Raw genomic sequence first — 22015 nt, 5'->3', positions numbered from 1 at the left:
CCCGGGCCAAAGGAATGCATGTAAGTTGGGTGAAGGCAGAGAGCCTGAAACTTCACTTTCACATGGTGGTGTAGCAGAGTTTTTGTATGTACCATTACTTAGAGTGAATCTTGTTTCCTTTTGGTAGCTGTCTGCTACTTCTTTGTAAGCTGCAGCAGGTTTTGCACCCAAGTATGGAGTGTGCATTCTTCTTTGCATTTCCTGACACACAGTGAAAGCAGTTACTTACCTTATGGGGTTGCTGTAAAGATGGTCATTTTAATGACTGAAGTTGGCACAAGGGATGTGAAAGCTTAACCGGTAAGGGTGATGCTTACTGATTCCAGTGGGGACTGGAGCAGCTCCGGTGGGTAGGGGCGTACTCCACTCCTGAGGGATGCACTGCAGGCAGGGACTGCTCCAGGCGTCTGGAGCAGCCACTGCCTGCCCCCGCTTTAATCAGTTAACCGGTTCAACAATACATTTAACTGGTTAACCAATTAAATGGGATTTGACATCCCTAGTTAGCGCGCACAGCACTTTTCAGTTTCAAGGTTTTCCCTGCTGCTGGATTTGAAGTCAGAGGGAAGAGTCTATGTTGGGAAGAATATCTAGAAATTGTCAGTTTCATATTTATCATGTTGAATGTGAACCCAATAAACAGATGACCCTGCTAATTAGTGTACTTTGTATCCTGAACGATCACCCTCTCCTTGTACCCGCAATGTCTTCTCCAACATTTTGTCTAAATGCCTTTGTTTTGTAGGAATACTGCTGTGCATATATAGGATAGCAGGGTCAGTAGCAATAAACAGTTGTTTGGTATAATCTGTTCTTTATAAAGGTTGATTGCTTCTTTTCAAGTAGATGTACAAAGCTAGTGGCTGAAGAAACACTAACCTCTTGTAAATCTCTTGAATTTCTATTAGGAATGTTAAAATGTGTATTTGTGTACATGTGTAACTGCTGAAAAAATTAGTAGCTACATGTGTAGAGGTAGCAGTGTGGGCACAGGTGGCTTCATGCAGTACTTTGTGCAACATCGGTACGTGCAGAGAGCTGGCTTAAAAGCAGACTCCCCATGTATACTGGCTCCTGCCTGCCCCTGCTCTGTTGCCTCTCTTATAGAGGCAGCAGTATTGGGGGAGGCAGCTCTGCGGGAGCCAGTGCTCACGGGGAGACAGCCCCCTCCTGCCTCTGTGGGAAGTAGGGGGGCGTATGTAAGCATGCAGATTACCCGATGAGCCCAGGCGTATCAATTCAGTGTGTACACGACCACATGTTAACATCCCTGTAATTTCCATAGTCGAAAGCAAATCTAAATCAGTGGTTTCAGTGAGATATATGACTTGGATCGGAAAGGGCTGGAAAACCAGTTAACAAGAGGAGGAGGGGAAGGTGTCTGACAAGGTGCAGTTGGTAAAGATGTTCACAAAAGCAGAAACTAATGAACGCGAAGGGTGTGTAAGCATGTCAGCCGACGGTCAGGGCAGTGTGTGCGTGTGTGTTACACCCAAGTCTTCAACTGCTGAGACACACAGTCTCGTTGCAGTGGGCAGCCTAGGAGGCTGGAGGGCGCCCCGAAAAATAGTTTAACGTCTGTGACTTTACTGCTAGGACCGGGGTCCCGTCGCAGAGGGCAGCCAACAGGCTCTCAGACGCCCCGAGTTTATAGGAAGAGCTTATTACACCTTAGATTTCAGCTGCTAGAATTCGTAATTCCTTCGCAGCGGGCAGCCTTGGGGAAAGACTGAAAGGTGCCCCCAGAGGATTTTGCCACCTGGGTGTGACACAAATCCAAACGCCCAAGCTCTCCCTATATCTGTCCCTAATGACCGGCTGAAGTTCTTTAAATTGTGCTTGGTTCTGTTACAGCAACTGCAGGAGTCAGGTTAAAGCTTAAACAGTTACTATTTATTGTTACAGGGTAAACTTAGTTGTTAAATGCTACTGCTGTGTTACAGATAACACAGACACTACAAAGGACAGGACAGAAATTACACTAAGAAGTCACTTACAGGTACCATGAAACCCTTTGGTTCTCTGAGCTCTTATTAAATGCATGCAAAATAGACACATAGCAGGTATATATTCTCACCCCTGCGTTCCAGACTTGGCGTGACCAGCGTCTTTCTCTCAATCCCTCGGGAAGAAGTAGGGCGAGGTTGGGCGTCCCACAGACCTCGGGAGACAATCAATACCTGCCAGCAGGTGTAGATGATTGGAGCTCAAATGGGGTGGGCTGCTGAACCTCTTTTTATACCCCTTGGGTCATGAAGGCTTCTTCCTGGTCTCAAGTGGCCAATTAGGAAAAATGGCTTTGAATGCCAAGTTTCCCACGAAGGGTGCAAAGCATAATTCACACCTGGGAAAATGCAGACAATGGGCACCTCTGGTATGTGATGGGCGAAGATTCCTCTCTGGGACAGTGCAGGCGTGTCAATTACTGGTACTAGCCATCAGGGTGACGGGAGGCCCCGGGTCGTCAGCTAGCCCATTTACTGTCTGGTTTCTGTTTATGGTAGAGTCAGGGACAGGCAGCACACCTGCGTTCCCAGGGCATCAAAGGCTGACTGCCTTTCTCTTCCTCTCTGGGGGGGGGGAACAAGATGGGGTTTGTGTCTGGCTACAAAGCAGGACATAGAGTTTGCAGACACTAAATGGGAAGAGTTATGAACTGAAGTAACAAGGTGACTTAGTGAGATTACAAACTGTGGACAAAATGGAATGCAAATTGTAAGGCCAGATAACACATCATGGGTAAGCTTAAGCCTGGGAGAGAAGACAAAAATGGTAATGCTGAAAGAAGCCCAGGAAAGTTGACCTGCGGACTAGACACAGTTCGCTACTGTAAGGTAACCAAGGCCAATGTAACCTTTTTGATTGTGTATTCGTGCCTCAGCAGGGCGCAATGAGGAGTTGTTCCTCTCTGCTGCTGAGACTTCATTCTCCTTTGGACACCTCGCTATAGATGGGCTGGTGGGAGCTTAGAATGGAGCACCAAAAAGTAAGGGTGCGGCAGTGTTGACTTAGACACTGGTGGTGATTACACCTTTGGGATCTCTGGCTAAAGAAGTAGGTCCTAGAGGCTGCTGTAGGCTCAGCCCTCTTGCCAGCGAAGTGCCTCTGGAGAGGGACGGCTAGAACGAGGGGATAATAATAATGAGATGACTGTCTTAAAGACTTAGGGTCACTTGGGTTAAAAAACCCTGTAGGCAGATCATGGTGAAAAGGTCGAGCTATATTTGCAGAGGTGGAAAGCCTAGATGTAGAGAAACGCAAAGCAAGCTGGGCCAGAACTCCAAGCGGTCTGGTTTTAGTGGCTTAGGTCGCAGTGCTAGGGTTTGGAAGAGCTGGGTTCTGTTTCTAGCTCTGACACTGTTGTGTTACTTGTCACTTGAACTCATTTTGTCTTGTCTGCTCAGCCCTGCCTTGAGGGATTCAGTGCTAGTATTACAGCACTCAGTACAATGGACCTCAGTTTCTAGATCTAACAATACAAATGTAAGGAATTGTTCTTCACTGCTAGGCTTGCAGACTAGATACTATCTTGGTAGCTGAAGAGAGTTAAGGGAATGGGAAGAACCTAACCGGCTGGGCAGGATTCTTATCTCCAGCCGGTGGGACTGTCTGTTAACTTTTCTCTTGGTGGCTTCCAGTCTGGCAACTGTTTCCTGATGCAACTCTCTCTAATGGCCTCCCAGAAACTCGCCAGCCCTGATAGGATTGTGTGGCTTTGTTCCCTGTAATACAAGCTGCTGATGGTTTTTCTCCGTTCATGCTGAGTACATTGGAATGGTCTTGCAATAGAATTGTGTGCAGCAGAGTTCCAGGAGCACTTGTCTTACTGAAAACAAAGGGACCTTTTAGCAGGTATTACTGCTTAGTAAGGGTAGTGCATCGTTCCTGTCGAACCTGAAGATTCCAATCAGGACTATTCTCTGTACAGATCTACAGTCTCTGCCTCAAAGGGTTTATGATCTAATTGGAAAAGACCCAACAGGGGAGGATCAGAATCAAAGGATAAGCTCTTTTTCGAATGGATTGGGTTCCCAGGGCATTCCCTGCTTTTAGGACTTGTTTGGATGCTGTCTGTAAAAGTGAGCTTCTTTCAGGTTAGTGCGTTTCCTTCCGGTGAGGGCTGCTGCTGTAATGTTTGGCTGAGCAAGATCACTTTGTGTAGCTACATTTGATTGCCACACACTGCATTGAAACACCTATCTGTATTTAGTTACATAATTGATTTACAGTCTTGCATTGCGCTCCCACCACAACAGCCGCTAAGCAGGGCATACGTTCAGTGGAGTGTCACTTGTGTAAACACAAGTTGTACTGCCTTAACTGTACCCCAGCAAGCCCTCAGGCCACATCTGCACTACAACATAAGGACAGATCTTTTATGGTCCATGTCTGGACACCCAGTTTTGCAAAGTCAGAGGTCCGAGTCCTCACTGCAGGGAAGAATTCAATGTACACCGAAGCAGCACATCCCCATTATAGAGCCTGCCATCGACTTTGAGAGTGATGCACTGTGGGTAGCTATCCCACGGTGCCTGTGCTGCTGTGCATTTTGGGTTATGCTCCCCATGCATGCTGGGGCCAAAACTGCAATGGGTAGTTATGGGTTCATGTTGTCAGCATCCCATAATTCATTCATCTAGTCCCTCCCCCCTTTGCTTGAGATCAACAAGAAACAGTCTTTTTACGCCTTTTTTGGCCCTGGTTGGGCATGCAGACACCTTAGTGAAAGCATGGATACCGTTTTGCTGCAAACCATTGTGATGTTGATGTCCGCCATGAGAGCGTACGCGTGTCACGGTTTGAGGAAGAGCACTAATCTCAGGATCACATGGACTCGCTTTTCACGCAAGCCCTTGCACTGATGCCAACACAGCTGCCAGTCAGTCCTGTAGATGCAGTAGAGCGGTTCTGGTGCCAGGAGTCCAGCACAGACTAGTGGGACCGCATTGTGATGCAGGTATGAGTCGATCCGCAGAGGCTGCAAAACTTCTGAATGCGCAAGGCCACCTTCTGGGAACTTTGCAAATGGCTCCCGATGCTCAAGAGTACCAGAATGAGACCCACTCTGACCGTGGAGAAGTGGTAGTTGCCCTGCGGAAGCGTGCAATGCCAGACACTTCAGGTCAGTACAGAGTGGGCTGTTGTTTCAGTAGCCACGGCGGCCTATACCATTCTGTAACTGAGAAATGTGGATACCATAGTACAGGCGTTGCCAACCCAAAGCTCGTGAGCTGCATGTGGCTCTTCCCCCGTCCCCCTCCAGTGCGGCTCACAAAGGGCCCCCCCATGGCTCGAAAGCCGCTCCCGCGCCCCCAAAAACGTCCCTCTCCTCCTGGCTCCCTGTGCTGGCCTGGGCAGGGGAGCCATCTGGCGCAGCTATGAAAGCTGCAGAAATAAAGATGGCCTGCTGTGGCCAAAAAGCCTCAAAACGAGTTTAAATGCGGTTTCTTAAAGGGCAGAGCCTTTTTTTGGGGGGGGGGGTCCTTTCAAAGTGGCAAAAGGGGTAGTCTCCCCCCCCCCCATAACTTTGCCATGGCTCTTTGCACTGGATCCACTGCTATCTTGGCTCTTTGCCCAGAATGGGTCGGCCACCCCTGCCATAGTAGATGGCTTTGCCATGATGGGGTTCCCTAACTGGTGGGGTGAGAGATGGAACACACATCCTCATCTTGGGCCCCCACTACCTAGCCAAGGAGTACATAAGCCGCAAGGGTACTTCTCGATGATGCTGCAGGCGCTGGTGGATCACAAGGCCCGTTTCACCGACCTCAGCATGGGATGGTAGAGCAAGATGCATGATGCGCGCATCCTTCAGAGATGCACACAGGAACTCTTTTCCCACACTGAAAGATTAGCGTGGGAGAAGTGGAAATGCCAATGGTGATCCTTGGCGACCCAGCCTACGCTTGCTCCCGTGGCTTGTGAAGCCATTCACGGGCAGCCTGGACTCCGGTAAGGAGGAGTTCAACTCCAGGCTGAGCATGTGCACAATGGTGGCTGAATGTGCTTTTGGACATTTAAAAGGAAAGTTTAGGAGTCTGTTGAGTCGGTTGGATCTCTGCAAATGCAACATGTGGTGTCAGCCTGTTGTGTGCGTCATAATCTTTGCAAGAGCAAGGAAGGGGAAAAGTGATCTGGTAGGGTGCAGGGCTGAGGCAGAACGCCTAGTCCAGAGGTGGCCAACCCATTAAAGAGAGCCAAAATAGCAGTGGAAAAAATTCAAAGAGCCGCACCAGAGTTGTTGAGCCAAAAAAAAGGAAGAGCTCCCCACCAGCCAGAGCTGTTGAGCAAAGAAAAAAGGACACTGCCCCTTTAAAAACCATGGGTTAGGCGTTTTGGCCATATCAGGCTCCCGCCGGACACCACCATCTTGCCAATGCCATTTTGCCACGCCAGACGGCTCCCCTGCGCCCAGTAAGCATGAGATCGGGGGCCGTTAGTAGGGGCGCATAGGGCAGCTTCGCACTTCCAGGGGTGAAGAGCTGCGGGTTGGCCACCCCTGGGCTAGCCAGCTTTTGAACAATCAGACACCAGGCCCATACGGAGAGCACAGCACAGGGCAGCACAAACCAGAGAGGCGCTGAAGGAAAGTTCTATGAATGTCCAGTTTTGAGACTCGTGCATGTTTCTCTCAACAAGGTGCCCCTGCATTCAGTGTATTTGCCTGCACCCCACCACTGCGATACAAGCAATAAAGAAACTGTTGTTCAGAAATCCTAAAAGAAGTCCATTGTGGGACCCCACAGAGGAAGAGGGTCTCAAACACGAGAAGGACAGCCTTTTGCTTCCTGAGGTCCTGGAGGTCCTCCCTGCTCCTTTGTCCTACGGCCCTGGGGGTGGAGGCTATGGAACTGGGAGAGGAAGGAAAGTTCCTTTGCACAGGGCTTTTGGAGGGGCTTGTTCTCCAGGTGTGCAGCCAGTCGGCAGGGAGGAAAGATCCTGTCCTGGTATCTGGCCTGCACTCCCTGCACGGTCTCCTTTGCACACAAGGGCACTTGCTGCTTAAACCTAACCTCGGCCTGGTAACCTACAGCCAAGGCCTCCATAAAGACAATGGAGCTGTGCTGTGTGCAGGCGCTGGTGGATCGGGGCGGACAGGCCCCGCACTGACAGACAGGTGGTGGCCCAGGCCCAGCTGGCAGAGAAAGCCCTGCCCCTCCGACCCTGCTGGGCATGCTCCCAGCAGAGGCCAGGTATAAAAGCAGAGGGAGCCCTGCAGTCAGGGAGACCGCAGGGTGAGGGAGGAGACCAGGCCAGGCCAGTGTTTCTGCAGCCGCTGGGAACAGAGTCGCTGCCTGTGCCGGACCCTGACACCGAGGAAGCAGCCACCGACCCCGGGAGGCCGGAGCGCACCCACAACCCCGGCAGGTACGGCCTCGGAGGCGAATGGGCCCCAGGGGAGCCGGGGCGCGGTAGGAAGCAGCCCAGGGCGGAGGATACAAAGTTTGGCTCGGCGTGTATCGGCCGGATTCCCCGCCGAGCTGGCAGGAGCCACAGACCCTGCCTAAAGGGCCCTGGGCTGGGACCCGGTGGAGAGGGAGGGCCCGGGTCCCCCTACCACGCAGGGTCTGTCTGTCTGTCCGTCCGTCCGTTCCCCTCCGTCGGTTCCCCCCCTCCCCCCCGCCCTGGATAACCAAACCATGGGCCAGGAGAGGCTTCTCAGAGGGACTAGGCCTCTCATACCGTATATCCCCTGATAGAGGGGCCTGGACTTGGTTCTGGGACTGTGGATACCATATATCCCCTGATAGAGGGGCCTGGACTTTTGGGGACTTTGGGTGCTGTATAGGCCCGGACCGAGAAGCGGGCCAGTAGATGGGGGCAGCGGGCCAGTAGACGGGGGCAGCAGCCCCTGTCAGGGGCGTACCCCCTGACACCCAGGCTTTGCTCTAAAGCAGCCACTCTACAGCAGGTGCCCAGCAGGACTCTCAAGGGGAAGCAGGCACGGTCAGGGGCTTGCTCGGGCGCAGTGCTGTGGGTAGCGGTGGGAGGTAGGGTCCAGTCATGCCGGCGGGCTGCATGGTGTCCCTCACATTGGGCTCCTGGAACAGTGCTACTTTCCCAGCCTGCAGGCACCTGCCGGTGGGAGGGGAGGGGGATGAGGCAGGGCAGCTTCCCTTGTGTCTCTCACATGCCTCCTGGGGAGAGAGCTAATAGCTTCCCCTCCTCCTTCCAGGATATCATCTGGCATAGCAGTCTGCTCCCAGTCACTGCGAGCGAGTGACTGACTGTGGCCAGGCGCCAGGGCCTTAGACTGCAGTGCTGTGTGGTTCGGTGGCACCAGACCCCTTACCGGTGTTGGTGTGGGAAGGACAATGAGCTGGCTTCCCCAGAACCTCATGAGAAGGTTGAGAGAGTTCCTACCTGAGAACGTCATGGAGCTCTGCAGGGAAACTCCTGTTCCATCTCCAGACACCTTAACAAGCTGTTCCAGGCCCCCCATGCTGTGTAGGCGCACATCACGCCCAATTGCCTTACCCCACTGGCAGGATGAAAACAATTGTGAACTCGCCAAAGTGCCATCCCTGGATCAGTGCTCAGCTGGGAGACATCCTGGGAGGAGGGAATTGGCTCGGAAGTGATAAAGTTCCTGGTTCTTGCTGATTGCCCGCTGGCCATTCTCCTTCTCCCCCTCTGCTGCCTTGCTGTCTTCCACGCTGATGCCAGGAGTGTTGGCCGGACTCCATGGTCGCGCTCAGGAAGCTGGTTGGGTCCCCTTAAAATAGCATGCAGCTGCTCGTAGAACTGGCGTGTTCGCAGTGATGCACCAGACTGTCCGTTGTCTCCATTGTCTTGTGGTAGGACTGCCTCAGGTCCTTTATTTTGACTCTGCATTGCTGGGCGTCCTTGGAGTGTCCTTTGGCCACCAAGAAGTTTGTGGTCTTTGCATAAATGTCAGTGTTTCTTTTGTTGGTTCGGAGCTTGGAGAGAATGGATTCCTCTCGCCACTGGCACTCCTCTGCACCCCTAGGAACTGGCGCTCACGGGGCTGGAAGTGCCAGAGGTCATGGCCATGTGTGCTGCCTGCTCTGAGGTGGGCTTACAGCGCTGGCCACACAGGAAATGAAATTCAGGCTTTCCCAGGGCTTTTCCTGTTCCCATGGAATGCAGTAGAGCTTCAAGTTCTGGCCAGAGCAGTCTGAGGGGCACTGTGGGATGCCTCCCGGAGGCCAAGAGCATTGACTTTCACCAACACTGCATCTACCCTGTCGTAAACTCGACCAGGCAAGGCCGGAAATAGCATTACTCCCAGTGAAATCAGGGGTACCCAACATGGACTTCAGGGGCCTGTAAGGTCAACGAGGCAGACCTGGTAGCGTGGACACATCATTTAGAAAATTGACCTTACAGGCTAATTTCGATGTAAGCCCCTACTGTGGACTGGGCCTTAATGTGGGTTCGGTTATGACTGTTTAAGGCACCTTTATACCAATTGGGGTTGTTCCAGTGTAACGACAATGGTAAAATCACTCTTAACCAGCATAATTGCATCCGTAGAAACAGGGCTCGACAAATCAGTGAATCTACTTGCCCGTGGCGAGTTGATTTCAGCTGGTCGCCCCGCTTACCGGCGGCGCGCGCATGCGCAGTGTGGGTCTGATGCATGTGAAGTGCAGGGCTGGCGAGTAGATTTCACCGCGGTTTGACAAGCCCTGCGTATAAAAACTGTAGGCCAGGCATGAGGTATTCCACTGAAGACAGAGTGAGAGGAGAGGCTGATCAGAGGGGAAAGAGGGATCAGTTTCATACATGAACACCATTTTAGTAGGGAAGGAGATAAGTAAGACTTAGCATTTGTGTACCTGCCACTTCTGCGAGGCTTACATTGTCATGTAGAAGCCGAGTCTCTGAAACAGTGCTGTACTTAGAGTTGGGATCAGGTATGACCACTCACTGTAAGTCTGGGGTTTCATGTCCCACTAGCAATGACAAATTGGGGACAGGGACGGATCACTTGATTCCCTGTTCTGTTCATTCTCTCCAGGGCACCTGGCACTGGCCACTGTCAGCAGTCAGGACACTGGGCTAGATGGACCTTTGGTCTGACCCAGTCTGACTGTTCTTGTGTTCTGCTCAGGAGGCAGAACTTTCTTTAGGGTCACTCTGAAACTATGGAATGAATTCCCCCAGGACTTACGGCCATTGCAAACTAAGGATGTTAAGAGCTGAGTAGTTGACTAATCATGAAGTGGATAAGGGGAGTCACTCTGCAGAGCCGCAGTGGGGGTAGCTCCTGGAGCAGACTCCGCACTCCTCCATTAATGCCATTGAAGAGTGTGACCCTCGATCACTTTCCAAAATATTGGTGTGGCCCCATCAAAAATTACTGCCTACCCCTGCATTAAGCCCAATAATTAATGATTGAACTAAAGCATATTTTGATCTTAAACTAGCCAGTCCATGAAGAGTCTGCCACATCGGGGAATCTTGTTTGTTTGTTTGTTTGTTTGTTTGTTTTGTTACTTACATTCACTGTTAAGGGACAAATTTTATTTTTCCCTTGAAATGTTCACTTTGGCTTCCAGCCATTGGATCTTGTTGTGCCTTAATCTGCTAGATTAAAGAGCCTTCTCAGATATGGTCTGTGACTGTCCAGTTGCCCCTTACGATTAGTGTGACACAGGCTTCCAGTACAGACCTTACATGTCCCTCTTTTTGGCAAACTAGAATGTAAATACCAGGCCCACAAGGTCCCTGTAGCCCTCATGTGCACTTCTGTACGCTCTGCCAGTTAGCATCAAGAGGTTCTTGTGTTGCACAATTGTAATTATAGATGCTGTTGTTGTACCTTTAATTTCAATTCCTTAACTCTCTACTTGTGCCTCATTTTATTTAATTCAGATCTACATTTTATTTTATTTTATTTTACTTGAGTCAGTCTTTGTGAAAGCACAGTCTTTTTGCATGACTTGGAAAGAGATTGGCTTGTGTAGTAAAATCATAAGCTACAAAAATAATTGGTGTAACTTACTGATCTGGTCATTAGGAACTTCAGCTTCTACCTTTAGATTCTTGGTCTGTTTCAGTGTTTCTCAACCAGTGGTACGAGTACCCTTAGGGGTACTCAAGAGAAGTCTAAGAGCTACGTCAACACAACTGAAACTTGGCAAAAACGGAATTTTTGTTTTAAGTCTTCCAGGATTTTATTATTTTTGTACTTTTTACACCCAAAAATTTAATCACCCACATGACTACAATTAAGTTGTTTAAACAAATGTTTTGAAATGGTAGAAAAAAATTGTCTCCAAAAAGTGTAGGTACTGGGGGTACTTAGAATTTTTTTTAAAAAAAGGGGTACTTCATTAAAAAAAAAAGTTCGAGGAACACTGGTCTATTTGGCTGTACCAGTGGGTCTTTGGTCTTGGGTTCCTTTAATGAATTTTGTACCTAGCTTAGTGGCCTGGGAAAGTGCCGTTCTATCTAGTCTTGCTATACCCTTCTGAATGTTGAGGCATTTCTTTGCTCTTCATGCCGCACTTCTTTCTGACAAGAAAGCTGAATGTGTGGTTGCCTTGGGAGGTGTGGAGGGGAGAGGTGGTCTTTGAATCTGCTTAAATAATAGCACCCGATGAGAGGGTAATAACCCTGCATTAGCTCTTACCGCTGTTTGTCTAACACAGACATTCCCTCTCGTGTGGACACACTTTGAGCTGTAATAATGACTCTTGCTTGCTGTTCACAGGGACACTGCAGGACAGGAGCGATTTCACACCATCACCACCTCCTACTACAGAGGAGCCATGGGGATTATGCTAGTGTATGACATCACTAATGCCAAAAGCTTTGAAAACATCAGCAAATGGCTCAGAAACATCGACGAGGTGAGCATGGCCGATGAGCTCCTCCTCTCTGCACTAACCGCACCTGTTGTCTGGCAGGTCCTGCCTGCTGCCGAAGGAAGGCCCTGCAGAGCTGAGTCTCCTGAGACCAGCAGTTTCTCCCTTGCAGATGTGCTACTGTCAAGGAGCCAGATGAGGGTGGAGACAGTGGAGCTGTCAAGCTGGTTTGCGTAGGCCGTACCTCTGCCCCATAGGTAGAGCAGGAGAGAATTTGTTGCTAGTTGAGAGTTGGCTAGCAGTGCTGCTCTCTGAAGCATGTGCAAGTTAAACGCTCATTTTAGAAGCTTTTTAAAATAGTCTTGGGTTCCTTTTGGCATTCAAGGGATGGAGTGAGAGGGTCAGATTATGTGCCTTTGCCCAATAAACAGGCTCTGCTGCTGAAAGCAATTACCAGCACGTCACGCCTGCCATGCTTGCAGCTACTGTTGCAGTGAGAGCCATGATACAAGAATGACAGTAGTTTGTAGACTTGACCATTACTCGGTGACATGCACCTGTCTTCGTACAGATTATTGGGTTCTCTGCCATGGGAGCTAAAATGTGTTTTGCAAAGAAGATACCTTCAACGTCAAGTTCAATTTTGTGGGAACTGAGCCCAGTTCTTGACTGCGTTTCATATTTCTGGATGGCTAATTCCCTGTGGGGCTTAATATTGCCAGTTGTGTAACTCCCCTCGAGTCTGCAAGAATGTTGACCAGTAGAAATTGGTAGAACTACTGAGGGGATCTGATGAAGTGGAACAAACTGATCAATATGGAAACCTAAAATGGACTTAATTCCCAGTGAGCCGAATCTTTGAGGGAAATTCTTAATTTTCTCACTGTGCAGTGAGAAATGGGCTACGTCAGATTAACTTAGCTAGGAGAGTCTCCTTTCTCTGGTAGTTCTTCCCCTTTGCTGTGGCATTCCCTGTTGCTCCACATGTTAAACGGAGCCAGTGCGTGGGTTTTTTCTGCTCCTCGGGGAAAGAGAAGCTGCTTTATCTCCTGCGTGCACTCTCCCCCTCCAAAAAAACCACCCTAAAGCTGCAGAAAACAACCTGCTTTTTAGCACTGTGTGTGTGGAGATGAATACCATTGCCAGAGGCCCTAGGGAGAGGCTAGTGAGGGTGAAGGCAGTCCCAGAAATGAAATAAAGGTGGCAAGCTTTGATGGGGAGACACCTCCCTGGTAGAGTGGGGGAGAGGGTGAACTGGATGGGTGCAGAGGCATGAGGAAGTGGGTGCTAAAGACCGTGCAGGAGAAGACACGTGATCCATGATGGAGAAGCCCTGTATCCTTGGCAGCCAACTGAATCTAAAATTTGAAGCAAGATCCATTTAATCAGCTGTGGAATTTGAATATGTGAATGACGGCTGCTTCATGGAAGCTGCCAGTAGGCGTTAGCGACTGAGATGGGAATTCTTGGCGCCATATGAAGTGGAAATACGCTAGCTGAGCTTTTGCTGAAATGATCAGTTCAAGGCCTGGTCTACACTAGTTAGGTCTAAGCCACTTTGCGTCAACCTAAAACAAGCAGCAATGGGCTTAAACTGCAGCAGGGGAGGGTTAGGTTGGACATTAGGAGAAAGTTCTTAACTGTCAAGGTGGTTGAACACTGGAATAAGCTGCCTGGAGAGGTTGTGGAATCCCCATCCCTGGGGATATTTAAGCGCAGGTTGGACAGACAGCTGTCAGAGATGCTCTAGACTAGGGATGTTAAAATTAGATTAATCAGTTGGAATTTCAGCTATTCGATTAGTCGATAAGAGCACTTCTGCTTTGAAAGGTGGCTAGAGCCCACTGGGATGTTGCTACGTTTCAAAGGCGGAAGCGCCACGCAGCGTTACGCCTTTGAAATGTGTAAGAGCCCCGGCGGGAACTCATGTACGTCTCAGACTGAAAGGCTGCGTGGAGCCTGGGGCCAGCACGAGTCCCCCGCTGCCCCAGGCTCCATGTGGCCCTCCCGCTTTGGAGTGCCCCAGCGGGGACTCTTGTACATTTCAAAGGTGGAACGCTGCCGCTGCGCCCCTGCCCCCTCGCACGGAGCTGGAGCTGGGGGACCTGGCTGTTAACCCCAGCACCCCTTCCGCTTCCCCCCTTGCTGCCTCTTTGATAGAGGCAGCAAGGGGGGAGGAGCGACTAGTGGACCAGTGTGCCGACTATGCAATAAGCTCTTGCTTATCAGATAGTCAATTAGTCGCTTACCCCCCTAAGTGAGACAGTGCGTGCTCCTGCTGTGAGGCCGGCGGACCTCCTGAGGGCCCTGCCAGTGCTAGTGCTCTAGGATTCTAGTTGTGTGCATGTTTCCACTGACACAAGTGCCCAGTCAGGTCTTTAAGCAGTTTGTCCTGATTTGACCTCTCAGTGGTGCCCCAAAAATCTGTCCCATTGCAGTCCGACAGTGACCTGGCCTGCGTGTCGGTTCTCCGCAGGGTTCCTTGTGGCTCAGCACACACCAGAGGGCTGTGCCAATCTCTTGGCAGTAGTGCAGAGCAGCACAGGCTGCTTACCAGATGGCTAACAGTGGCAGACCCGCGTGGGTTAGTGGGACATTGAAAACAGGCACAGATTATGGAGTAGGCACTGTCAGCACAGCGTGGCTCCATTCTGCCCCAGACATTGGCAAAGCTCCCCCAAAGCCAGCACGCTGCATTAGGGATGCCAGCGAGTAGTCGAGTGGAGTACGCGGCTACTCACTCCTCCCCCGCTGCCTCGTAGGAGAGATACAAAGGGGTGGGGGACACAGGAGCTGGAACTGGGGGAGAGCTGGCTGAAAAGTTGGTTCCCCCAGCACAGTCGCCACAGTGTTGCCTGTCCCCCACTCCTCCCCCACCTCGATCAGAGGCAGTAGGTGGGGAATAAGGGAGGCTGCTCCAGCAGCACCCCCTGTCATGGCCATGCCCGGTCACCGCCATTGGGCCTCTGGACCTGGTGCGAGCCAGAACTGAGCAGTCCAGGACTGCTGCGTCTCTGCGTTTGAAATGAGGCGCAGCGTTCCGGAGCTTGTGCGAGCTGGGCTGCTCGGTCCTGGCTCATGCCGGCTTGGGATCCACCTGTGCTACGGCTCTGACGACATTTAAAGTGCAGAGCCGCAGCAGCGGGAACTGTGGGGACTGTGCCTCCACCTAGGAGCCAATGGCCGTGATACAGCTGTGGAGGAACACCCCTCAGAGATGAGCACTGCCGGAGTCCTCGCCCTATCCTGCGCCCCTTCTGCACCCAAACTCCGGCTGCTGCTTTTGGCCTGGGGCGGGTGGCACTGGCCAGAAACTGCTGCAGCAGTGCTAGTGCAACTGGCCCCCAGGCCAGCCACCCTGGCTGCTGCAAGTCATGGATTCCTTGACTTTCCATGACACTCTCAGCCTTACGGATGTTGGGTTGGTCCGTGAGGACTTCCGGGGATGGCAGTTGGGCACAATTATTGCTACTGCAGTGTAAGTGGGGAGGGCTACCTGTAAGCAGGTATTAGTGAACACGGCTGTAAGTCTCTGTTCAGTGCGAACAGGTAATTCTCTTAGCAGACTGTCTAGAACGGGGTGGGCCATAATTTTTGAAAGAGGGGGCACGCCAAGATTTTGGAAAGTGTTCGAGGGCCGCACTCTTCCATGATACTAATGGAGGAGGTGCCAGGTCTGGGATGGAGGTCGGGATAAAGGATTGACATGCAAGAGAGAGAGTGGGGTCTTGGAATAAGTTTGGGTGAAGGAGGCACTTGTGACCTAGGGCAGGGGCTGGGGTTTGGAATGTGACTTAGGTTAGGAGGGGATTGTGATCTGGGGCAGGGGACTGGGGTGCCAGGTCTGGGAGGGGGTATGGGTGTAAGAGGGGGGCTAGGGTGTCAGAGGCAGGCTCTGGCCAGAGACTTACCAGCCAGCAGCCCAACCAGCCTTTCTGCCTGCAGAGCTATATGCTTGCAAAGCCTAAAAAGCTTCTCAGCCGGCCTGCAGGGCCATGTGCTTGTATGAACAACTGGGGGGGGGGGCTTCATGTGCTGCCTGTTGTTTCTGACCAGAAGCTGGCCAGTGGGATTGTGCGGGAGGCAGGAGTTACGCCTGAAACCGCCCTCCTCCTCTCCGGGCTCACAGTTTTTAAAGCTCCTTTTCTGAGCGGTGTGTGGAGCAAACAAGGGAGCCTGCCTGGGGCGAGCTGGCTTCAGCCCACGGCCGTACTTTGCCCGGGCCTGGTCTAGAGGCTTTCTCAGTATTCACTATTACAGGCTTTGAAATTGCTCCCATAGACGTCCAGTAACGCAGTTAGATCCCTTCAGATGTGCATTCTGAAATTCCTTCCCTGCACAGTGGTGTGTCTGTCTGAGCAGCCATGTGACCGTCCGTTCTCCTCTTGGCTGCATCCCTGGTTGGAGTGAAACCCTCCCCCAAGCCAGGAGTCAGGGTTCAGATGAGTAGCCTGTGGGTGCACCCAGCTGACGCTCACACCCCGTCTACACTGCCACTTTACTGAGCTGCGACTTCCCCTCTCGGGGTGTGGGCCCTCCCAGCGCTGTAGAGCCCCAGTGTAAATGGAGCTACTCCCCTTTCCCTACTGCGCGAGCTCTCCCCCAGCACTAGTGCTGTGGCAGGGCCTCAGTGTTAGGTATAAGGAGGAGAGCGGTGCCCACGGCGCTGACGGCCCTGGGAGATGGCATTCCTCCGGCAGTGGTCACAGCCAGCCATCGGGAGCCACTCACAGGGCGGCCGTGACTTCAACTGCTCCTTGTTGGGAGATTGGCTACTAAAAACCTGACGGTAGCGTTAAACGTGTGCGCGCTGCCATAGGAGAGCCCGCTTTCAGGGTCTGAGTTCTGTGCAGAGCCTCCCCTTAGGGGTGTGCCGCTTGGCACAGCTCTGCTGACACCACCACAGGTGACGGGCCACCCTCTAGCACAGAAAGGGAACCGGAGCGCCCAAGGTGGACACGGTACGTGCATGTTCTCTGAGCCACTGAGCCCCTCTCAAGAGCTGTTCCTTGCTCTTGCTCTAGCATGCCAATGAAGACGTGGAGAGGATGCTGTTAGGAAACAAGTGTGACATGGAAGATAAGAGAGTCGTACCTAAAGCAAAAGGAGAGCAGGTGAGTGTCCAGCAAGAACTTCTTTGCAGTCACTCGGGAGACCTTCCACTGTGTGCAAAGATGGCAAATATGGAGTCATCCAACTGGCCAGTCTCCAATTGGGGCTGTCTGGAGGGGTGGGAGGGGGGGTAACTAGAGAATTGAAATGCCATCTTACCACCTGCCAAAGAATGCCATGACTAGTGCAGGGCAGGCTGATGGCTTGTAGGTCCAGGAGGGTCCTTCCTGGAGTTGTGTGGTGAACAGCTACCGTGTAGGTAGTTTTCAGGTAGCATGAACTCAGGTGGTCAGGCATGTTCCTCTCTTTTGCTTTTAACGTTCCCCATACGCTAGATTTTGTAACTCCTGTGGAATTCATTGTCTGAATACCCCGTACCTGCAGCAAACCTGTTCTGTCCTCACGGAGCACTAGAATGTTTTCCCCCTCCCCTAGCCGTTTGACTGACTGGTAAGCCAGTGGCGGCATTGTGCGGCCCGAGGGCTACAGGCGGGTTCTGTGTACGGCCCCGCAAGGCACTTTGTGCAGGACTGACCGATTCCGCGGGTTTCCATGCCTCTCACTCTTCCTACCTGTAGTAAAGCCAGGGCACATACGGCGGGGTGCGTGCTGATCGCACACAGCACTGACAGAGCCGTGCACTCCCTCTGCATCCAGTCCCAGTGCTGCGACGATTCAGTTGGCACCGCCCACAACTCAGTTGGCAAAGCTACCCTCCAGTCTTGCAGCCCGTTGAGCTGAGGAAGGGCCAGCCATGAGGCCCACTCACTAGCCAGGGTTGCCCTTGGCTGTAGTAGCCCTGAAAACCAAATACTGTACCTGCTACTGCAAGCTGCTTACTAACCAGCATTACCATTGAGCATCAATGTGTAACCTGTGCATGGGAGATTTCTGGTGCTAATGTGTGTGTCTCTTGGTTTAGATTGCGAGGGAGCATGGTATTAGGTTTTTCGAAACTAGTGCAAAAGCAAATATAAACATTGAGAAGGCATTCCTCACATTAGCAGAAGACATTCTTCGAAAGGTAAGTGCCCACCAAAGTTTTCTCTAGACTGCATATTGAAAAAGCCAGAATGGCTTAAAATCCCAGCTCCAGATCGTAGCAAGAGCTGAGAAGGTAGCTGAAGTGGTGTGGATCTGCAAGCTTGGCAGACCCGCTGCACACGCAGGAAAAGCTATGGATGCTTCCGTTTCTTAGACTGCATCTTTATTGCACAAATCAGGCAGTCTGGGGCACTGGGAGCTGTAAAATGCTGAATTGTTGCTGCCCTGGGCTGCTCCAGACTTCCGTGTGTGCCTGAAACTGCAGATATTTCCTTAGCGCTGCAGAGCTGCTGTGGTAAAGGAGGAAGAGAAATAGAAACCTAGCTGTGACCGAGCAATATTCTAGTGGATCACTCGGATCGCATTGTAAGCAGCTGAAAATAGAAGTTCGCATTTGAGCAAAACCACTTGAGTGGAATGTTTGTGAGGTCTGACCAAGATTGCACACACGGGTGTCTTGCGCTCTCAGAATTCGGCTCTCAGCTCCTGACTAGACGTGTGAGTGCTTCACAGAAAATGTGCCAGCCTCCAGACTTGCAACAGAAGAGCAGGCCCAGCGTGTGACTCGTGGGGGGAGCTCCTGCAGTAGACCAGTCCCCACGGTGGAACTGGAAATGCAGAGCAGAGAGAGCTATTTTCAAGGGGGTTGTGTGATGTGAGAAAATGGCTTACATGGAAAATATGAAGTCTTAGCTGCTGGGGAGACTGACTTGCCTGAACAGTAGCCAAACCAGAGGCAACGTGTTTGAGCTGCCTACCAAAACACACTGCAAGAGCCCTCTCTGGGGTAGGTGATCGGGACCCCACAGAATGCTTAGCACCGCCCTCACGGATGCTACTCAGATTTGTAGCTCAGTCTCTTCTAAGCTAATATCCTGTGTGTCGACTTAGTCTTCTGTGAGCTGTTGGGAGGATAAGCAAGGCCCACGTAGCTCCCGAAGCCAGGGCTGGAAGCCACGTTGGGTTTATTTTAGTGATGGAGCCACCTTTGCAGGTTGGGCCCAAAGTCCAGGGGTCATGGATTTCAGAGATGGTAGAACTGGTGCAACTCAGCTACGGAGTTTGACTCCAAAGTTCGGTGGTGGTTGAGGACCACATCTGACTTCTGGGCATGTTTCTTTTGCTGATACAAGCATGTCAGACCATGCTGATGTCCGGTTAGTGCTGAATGCTTGCGTCTCTTCAGAAAGTAATTGGAATTTCTTTGGCGTGTTTTGTTGCAGACCCCTGTAAAAGAGCCCAACAGTGAAAATGTAGATATCAGCAGTGGAGGAGGGGTGACGGGCTGGAAGAGCAAGTGTTGCTGAACGTTCTCCTCGATCACCAATCGCCATCCACCACCCCTTTTTTTCTTGCTGCGAAATAAACCACTTGCCCACTTCTAACCTGAAAGGAATGTTTCGTTCCTCATCTTAATGAGCTCCAGCCACCCTTTGTTCTTCCATTTAGGACAGCTTGCTGACTCGCATTCTCTCAACAAAATGTATAGAAAAATCATGTTTGTGACTTCATTTTTCATGTGTCTGCTCAACTCACCACTACATTTTGGTTGTATTATAGTCCCATTCTTGACATGAAATCTTACAGCAATCACTTCAGCTCTCTTCTGCAAATTGTATAAGAATAAAAGTTAGAATTAACAATTTATTTTGTACAACAGTGGAATTTTCTGTTATGGATAATGTGCTTGAGTCCCCGTATTCTGTAGCCATGCATCAGCAACAAAGCCAGGAAAAACCTCGTTTTCGCCTGGAGTATGTAAATGGGGTTTGTTTTGTCCTGTGCCTTATGTGGGAAGGGAACTGTTTTCCCTTAGTTCTGGTGGAAGCATGTGCAGGAGACAGACCATCCACACTTGGCCACTGTACAGTGTTCCAGTCCTTTGTGGTTGCGTTGCTGTGATTGTTGGTGTAGTGAATAGAGGACAGAGGGCGATGCAAATATCTTCAGTATATCTGCAAAGTCTCCCCTTGGGTGAGCTAGCCAGTCACAACTGGGCCCGCTGCCATTTTCTCTTTCCTTTTGCCTGCATGTTGCTTTTTGTTTCCCTTTCCATGGTGCGATGTGTTAATGAAAAGATGGCAACCCCGTATATTTGCCAAAGCTAATACAAAGCACTGATTCAGCTTTCATGTTATGCCTACTAATTTCCCTCTAGCCGGTGTCCCCCTCTTTCCTCTTGCATAGCCTTTGGGTTTTCTCATCTGGATGAGGTATTTGCATGCACTAGTTTTTGATGGAGGGTGATGTGGTTCTCCACTTTGTGTGTGACTATAACATGCGGTTCCCCAGCTGACGACAGTTACTAGAACTTAGTCTTCATTAGCTGCTCAGACAGGGCACTTGGTAGCCTAGCAAATGGTTAAGTAAACAAGTCTTTTAAAAACCAAAACAAGCCGGCAGTCGTGTTGAGTTATTGCCTCCCTACAACTTCCCCTTTCTCCAGTGTGAATTGTTTGGCATGAAGAATGTTCTTCGTGCTGGTCATTCTTGAGCGCACGGAGTGCTGGAAGCTAGCAGGGCCGCGTGCAGGGAGACAGAATTGGCATCCCGGGTATTGAACTCGCTTATCTGCTTGGCTTGCCTGCATTCTCTGCAGATGAGGCTCTAGCGACGCTGCTTCCCAGAGACACCTGAGCTTCAGCCATTGAATGGCTTTGTCCCTGCCATGTGCGGAGAATGGAGGCCCCAGCTACTTTAGACTGCTCGTGTTCAGCTGGGGCCTTGTTAAGGAGAGCGGTGTAACAGCCAGCCGGCCTGCATGTAAACCATTAAGGCAGGTTCTCCAGCAAGGAACACGTGACTGGTTCCAGTAGAACCCCAAAAATCTGCTTTTCTCAATCTGGCTGGCTTGGCCTGACCTTTGTGCACTTGGTGGTTTTCTCTTTCTTCACTATCTAGTCAAGTCAGTAAATGACCCTGACTTGAATGAAAGGACCTGCTGCCATTTAGTAACTCAACTGATGTCTCCCTCGTCCTCTCTGTTTGGGCAGTTTCTCCTCTCGACTCGTTAACCCTGCCCAGTCGAGTGGCAGCTGGGGAAGAGGCAAGTAACCAGGGCTCTAGGTGATAAATTGACGCTGTTTTTTGTTTCCTCACGTATTAAGCATATCGATCAGCATTGTAAATACAGAATATGGCTACCTGTTTGTTCAAATCTGCACTTTTTCACGGTATCCAAAAAGGGAAAATGGAGTATACATCAATTTTTGTATGGTCTGTTTAAAACCTGGGGTCTTTATTTGCTTAATGGGGCTTGGCCCCATCTCTGTAAGTCTGTTGGGTTCCTTTGTAGAAGCTGTGTTCGTTAAACACCAAGCAATTCTAGAACAGTCCACACTCTCTGATCCAACTAGCTACACAGTCAGTTTCATATTCTACTTAACAAGTTAAATAAACTGAACTATTTCTAGCTGGTCTACTTCTGTTCATATAAACACATGATTTCCACCTGTGTGGCTTGGCTTTCATTTATGTGTGGAGTACAAGACACTGCATGTGGGCTGAAAAGAAGGGCAAAGCATCGTTGCAAACACATGTTAAAATAATCCCACTGGAGTATTTGCAGTAATTGTATATTGCTGCTTTCTAGCAACCTGCGCCTAGGTCTTGTATTAGTGTAGAGGAAGAAACCTCCTTTTCCCCTCTGCTGAATGGTGCCTCAGGCCCATGTAGAAACCAGTTGAAAAGGAGCTTCCGTTGGGCCCTTTTCATACAGCGATGGAGTCGCCTGGATTCGAAAGTGTCCCGGGCAATGGCCTTGCCCAGGTGCAATTAACCGAGGCACATTGAAGTGCAGCTCCGCATGCTATGACCTGATGCCTGGGAAGGGGTATCTAACGTAGTCAGCTGGCACAGAAATATTGGTTGCTACCTTTTGGTAATTTTCCATTTCCATTCCCAATTTAACTTGATCTATTTTAATGCACGTCCCTTTCTCCAAGGGCTAGTGAGCCAAATGGGCTGAAACTGAGCTGGGGAGCAGGGTGTGAGTTGGGGCTGGTCCTGCTTTGGGCAGGGGCTGGACTCTGACTCCCGAGGGCTCTGCCCGCCCGGGGATTCTCTGACCACTGCAGCAACAA

General features: G+C 50.8%; 1 protein-coding gene across 1 annotated transcript in view; it reads left to right on the top strand.

The window, feature by feature from the left end:
* The window catches only part of RAB10 (RAB10, member RAS oncogene family), a 61678-nt gene extending 40333 nt beyond the window's left edge, over positions 1 to 21345 (top strand). The window contains exons 3-6 of the mRNA XM_089776942.1: positions 11684 to 11822; positions 16802 to 16891; positions 17812 to 17913; positions 19157 to 21345. Of these exons, the coding sequence (XP_089633068.1) occupies positions 11684 to 11822; positions 16802 to 16891; positions 17812 to 17913; positions 19157 to 19240 (415 nt within the window). The 3' untranslated portion in view covers positions 19241 to 21345. The remainder of the gene's footprint in view (positions 1 to 11683; positions 11823 to 16801; positions 16892 to 17811; positions 17914 to 19156) is intronic.
* Positions 21346 to 22015: the final 670 nt, after the last annotated feature.

The sequence above is a fragment of the Pelodiscus sinensis genome, chromosome 3 (genome assembly GCF_052426305.1).
Source record: "Pelodiscus sinensis isolate ZL-2025 chromosome 3, ASM5242630v1, whole genome shotgun sequence".
Taxonomy (NCBI): Eukaryota; Metazoa; Chordata; order Testudines; family Trionychidae; genus Pelodiscus; species Pelodiscus sinensis.
The sequence above is the reverse complement of the archived record's forward strand: the minus strand, read 5'-3'. Positions and strand labels throughout refer to the sequence as shown.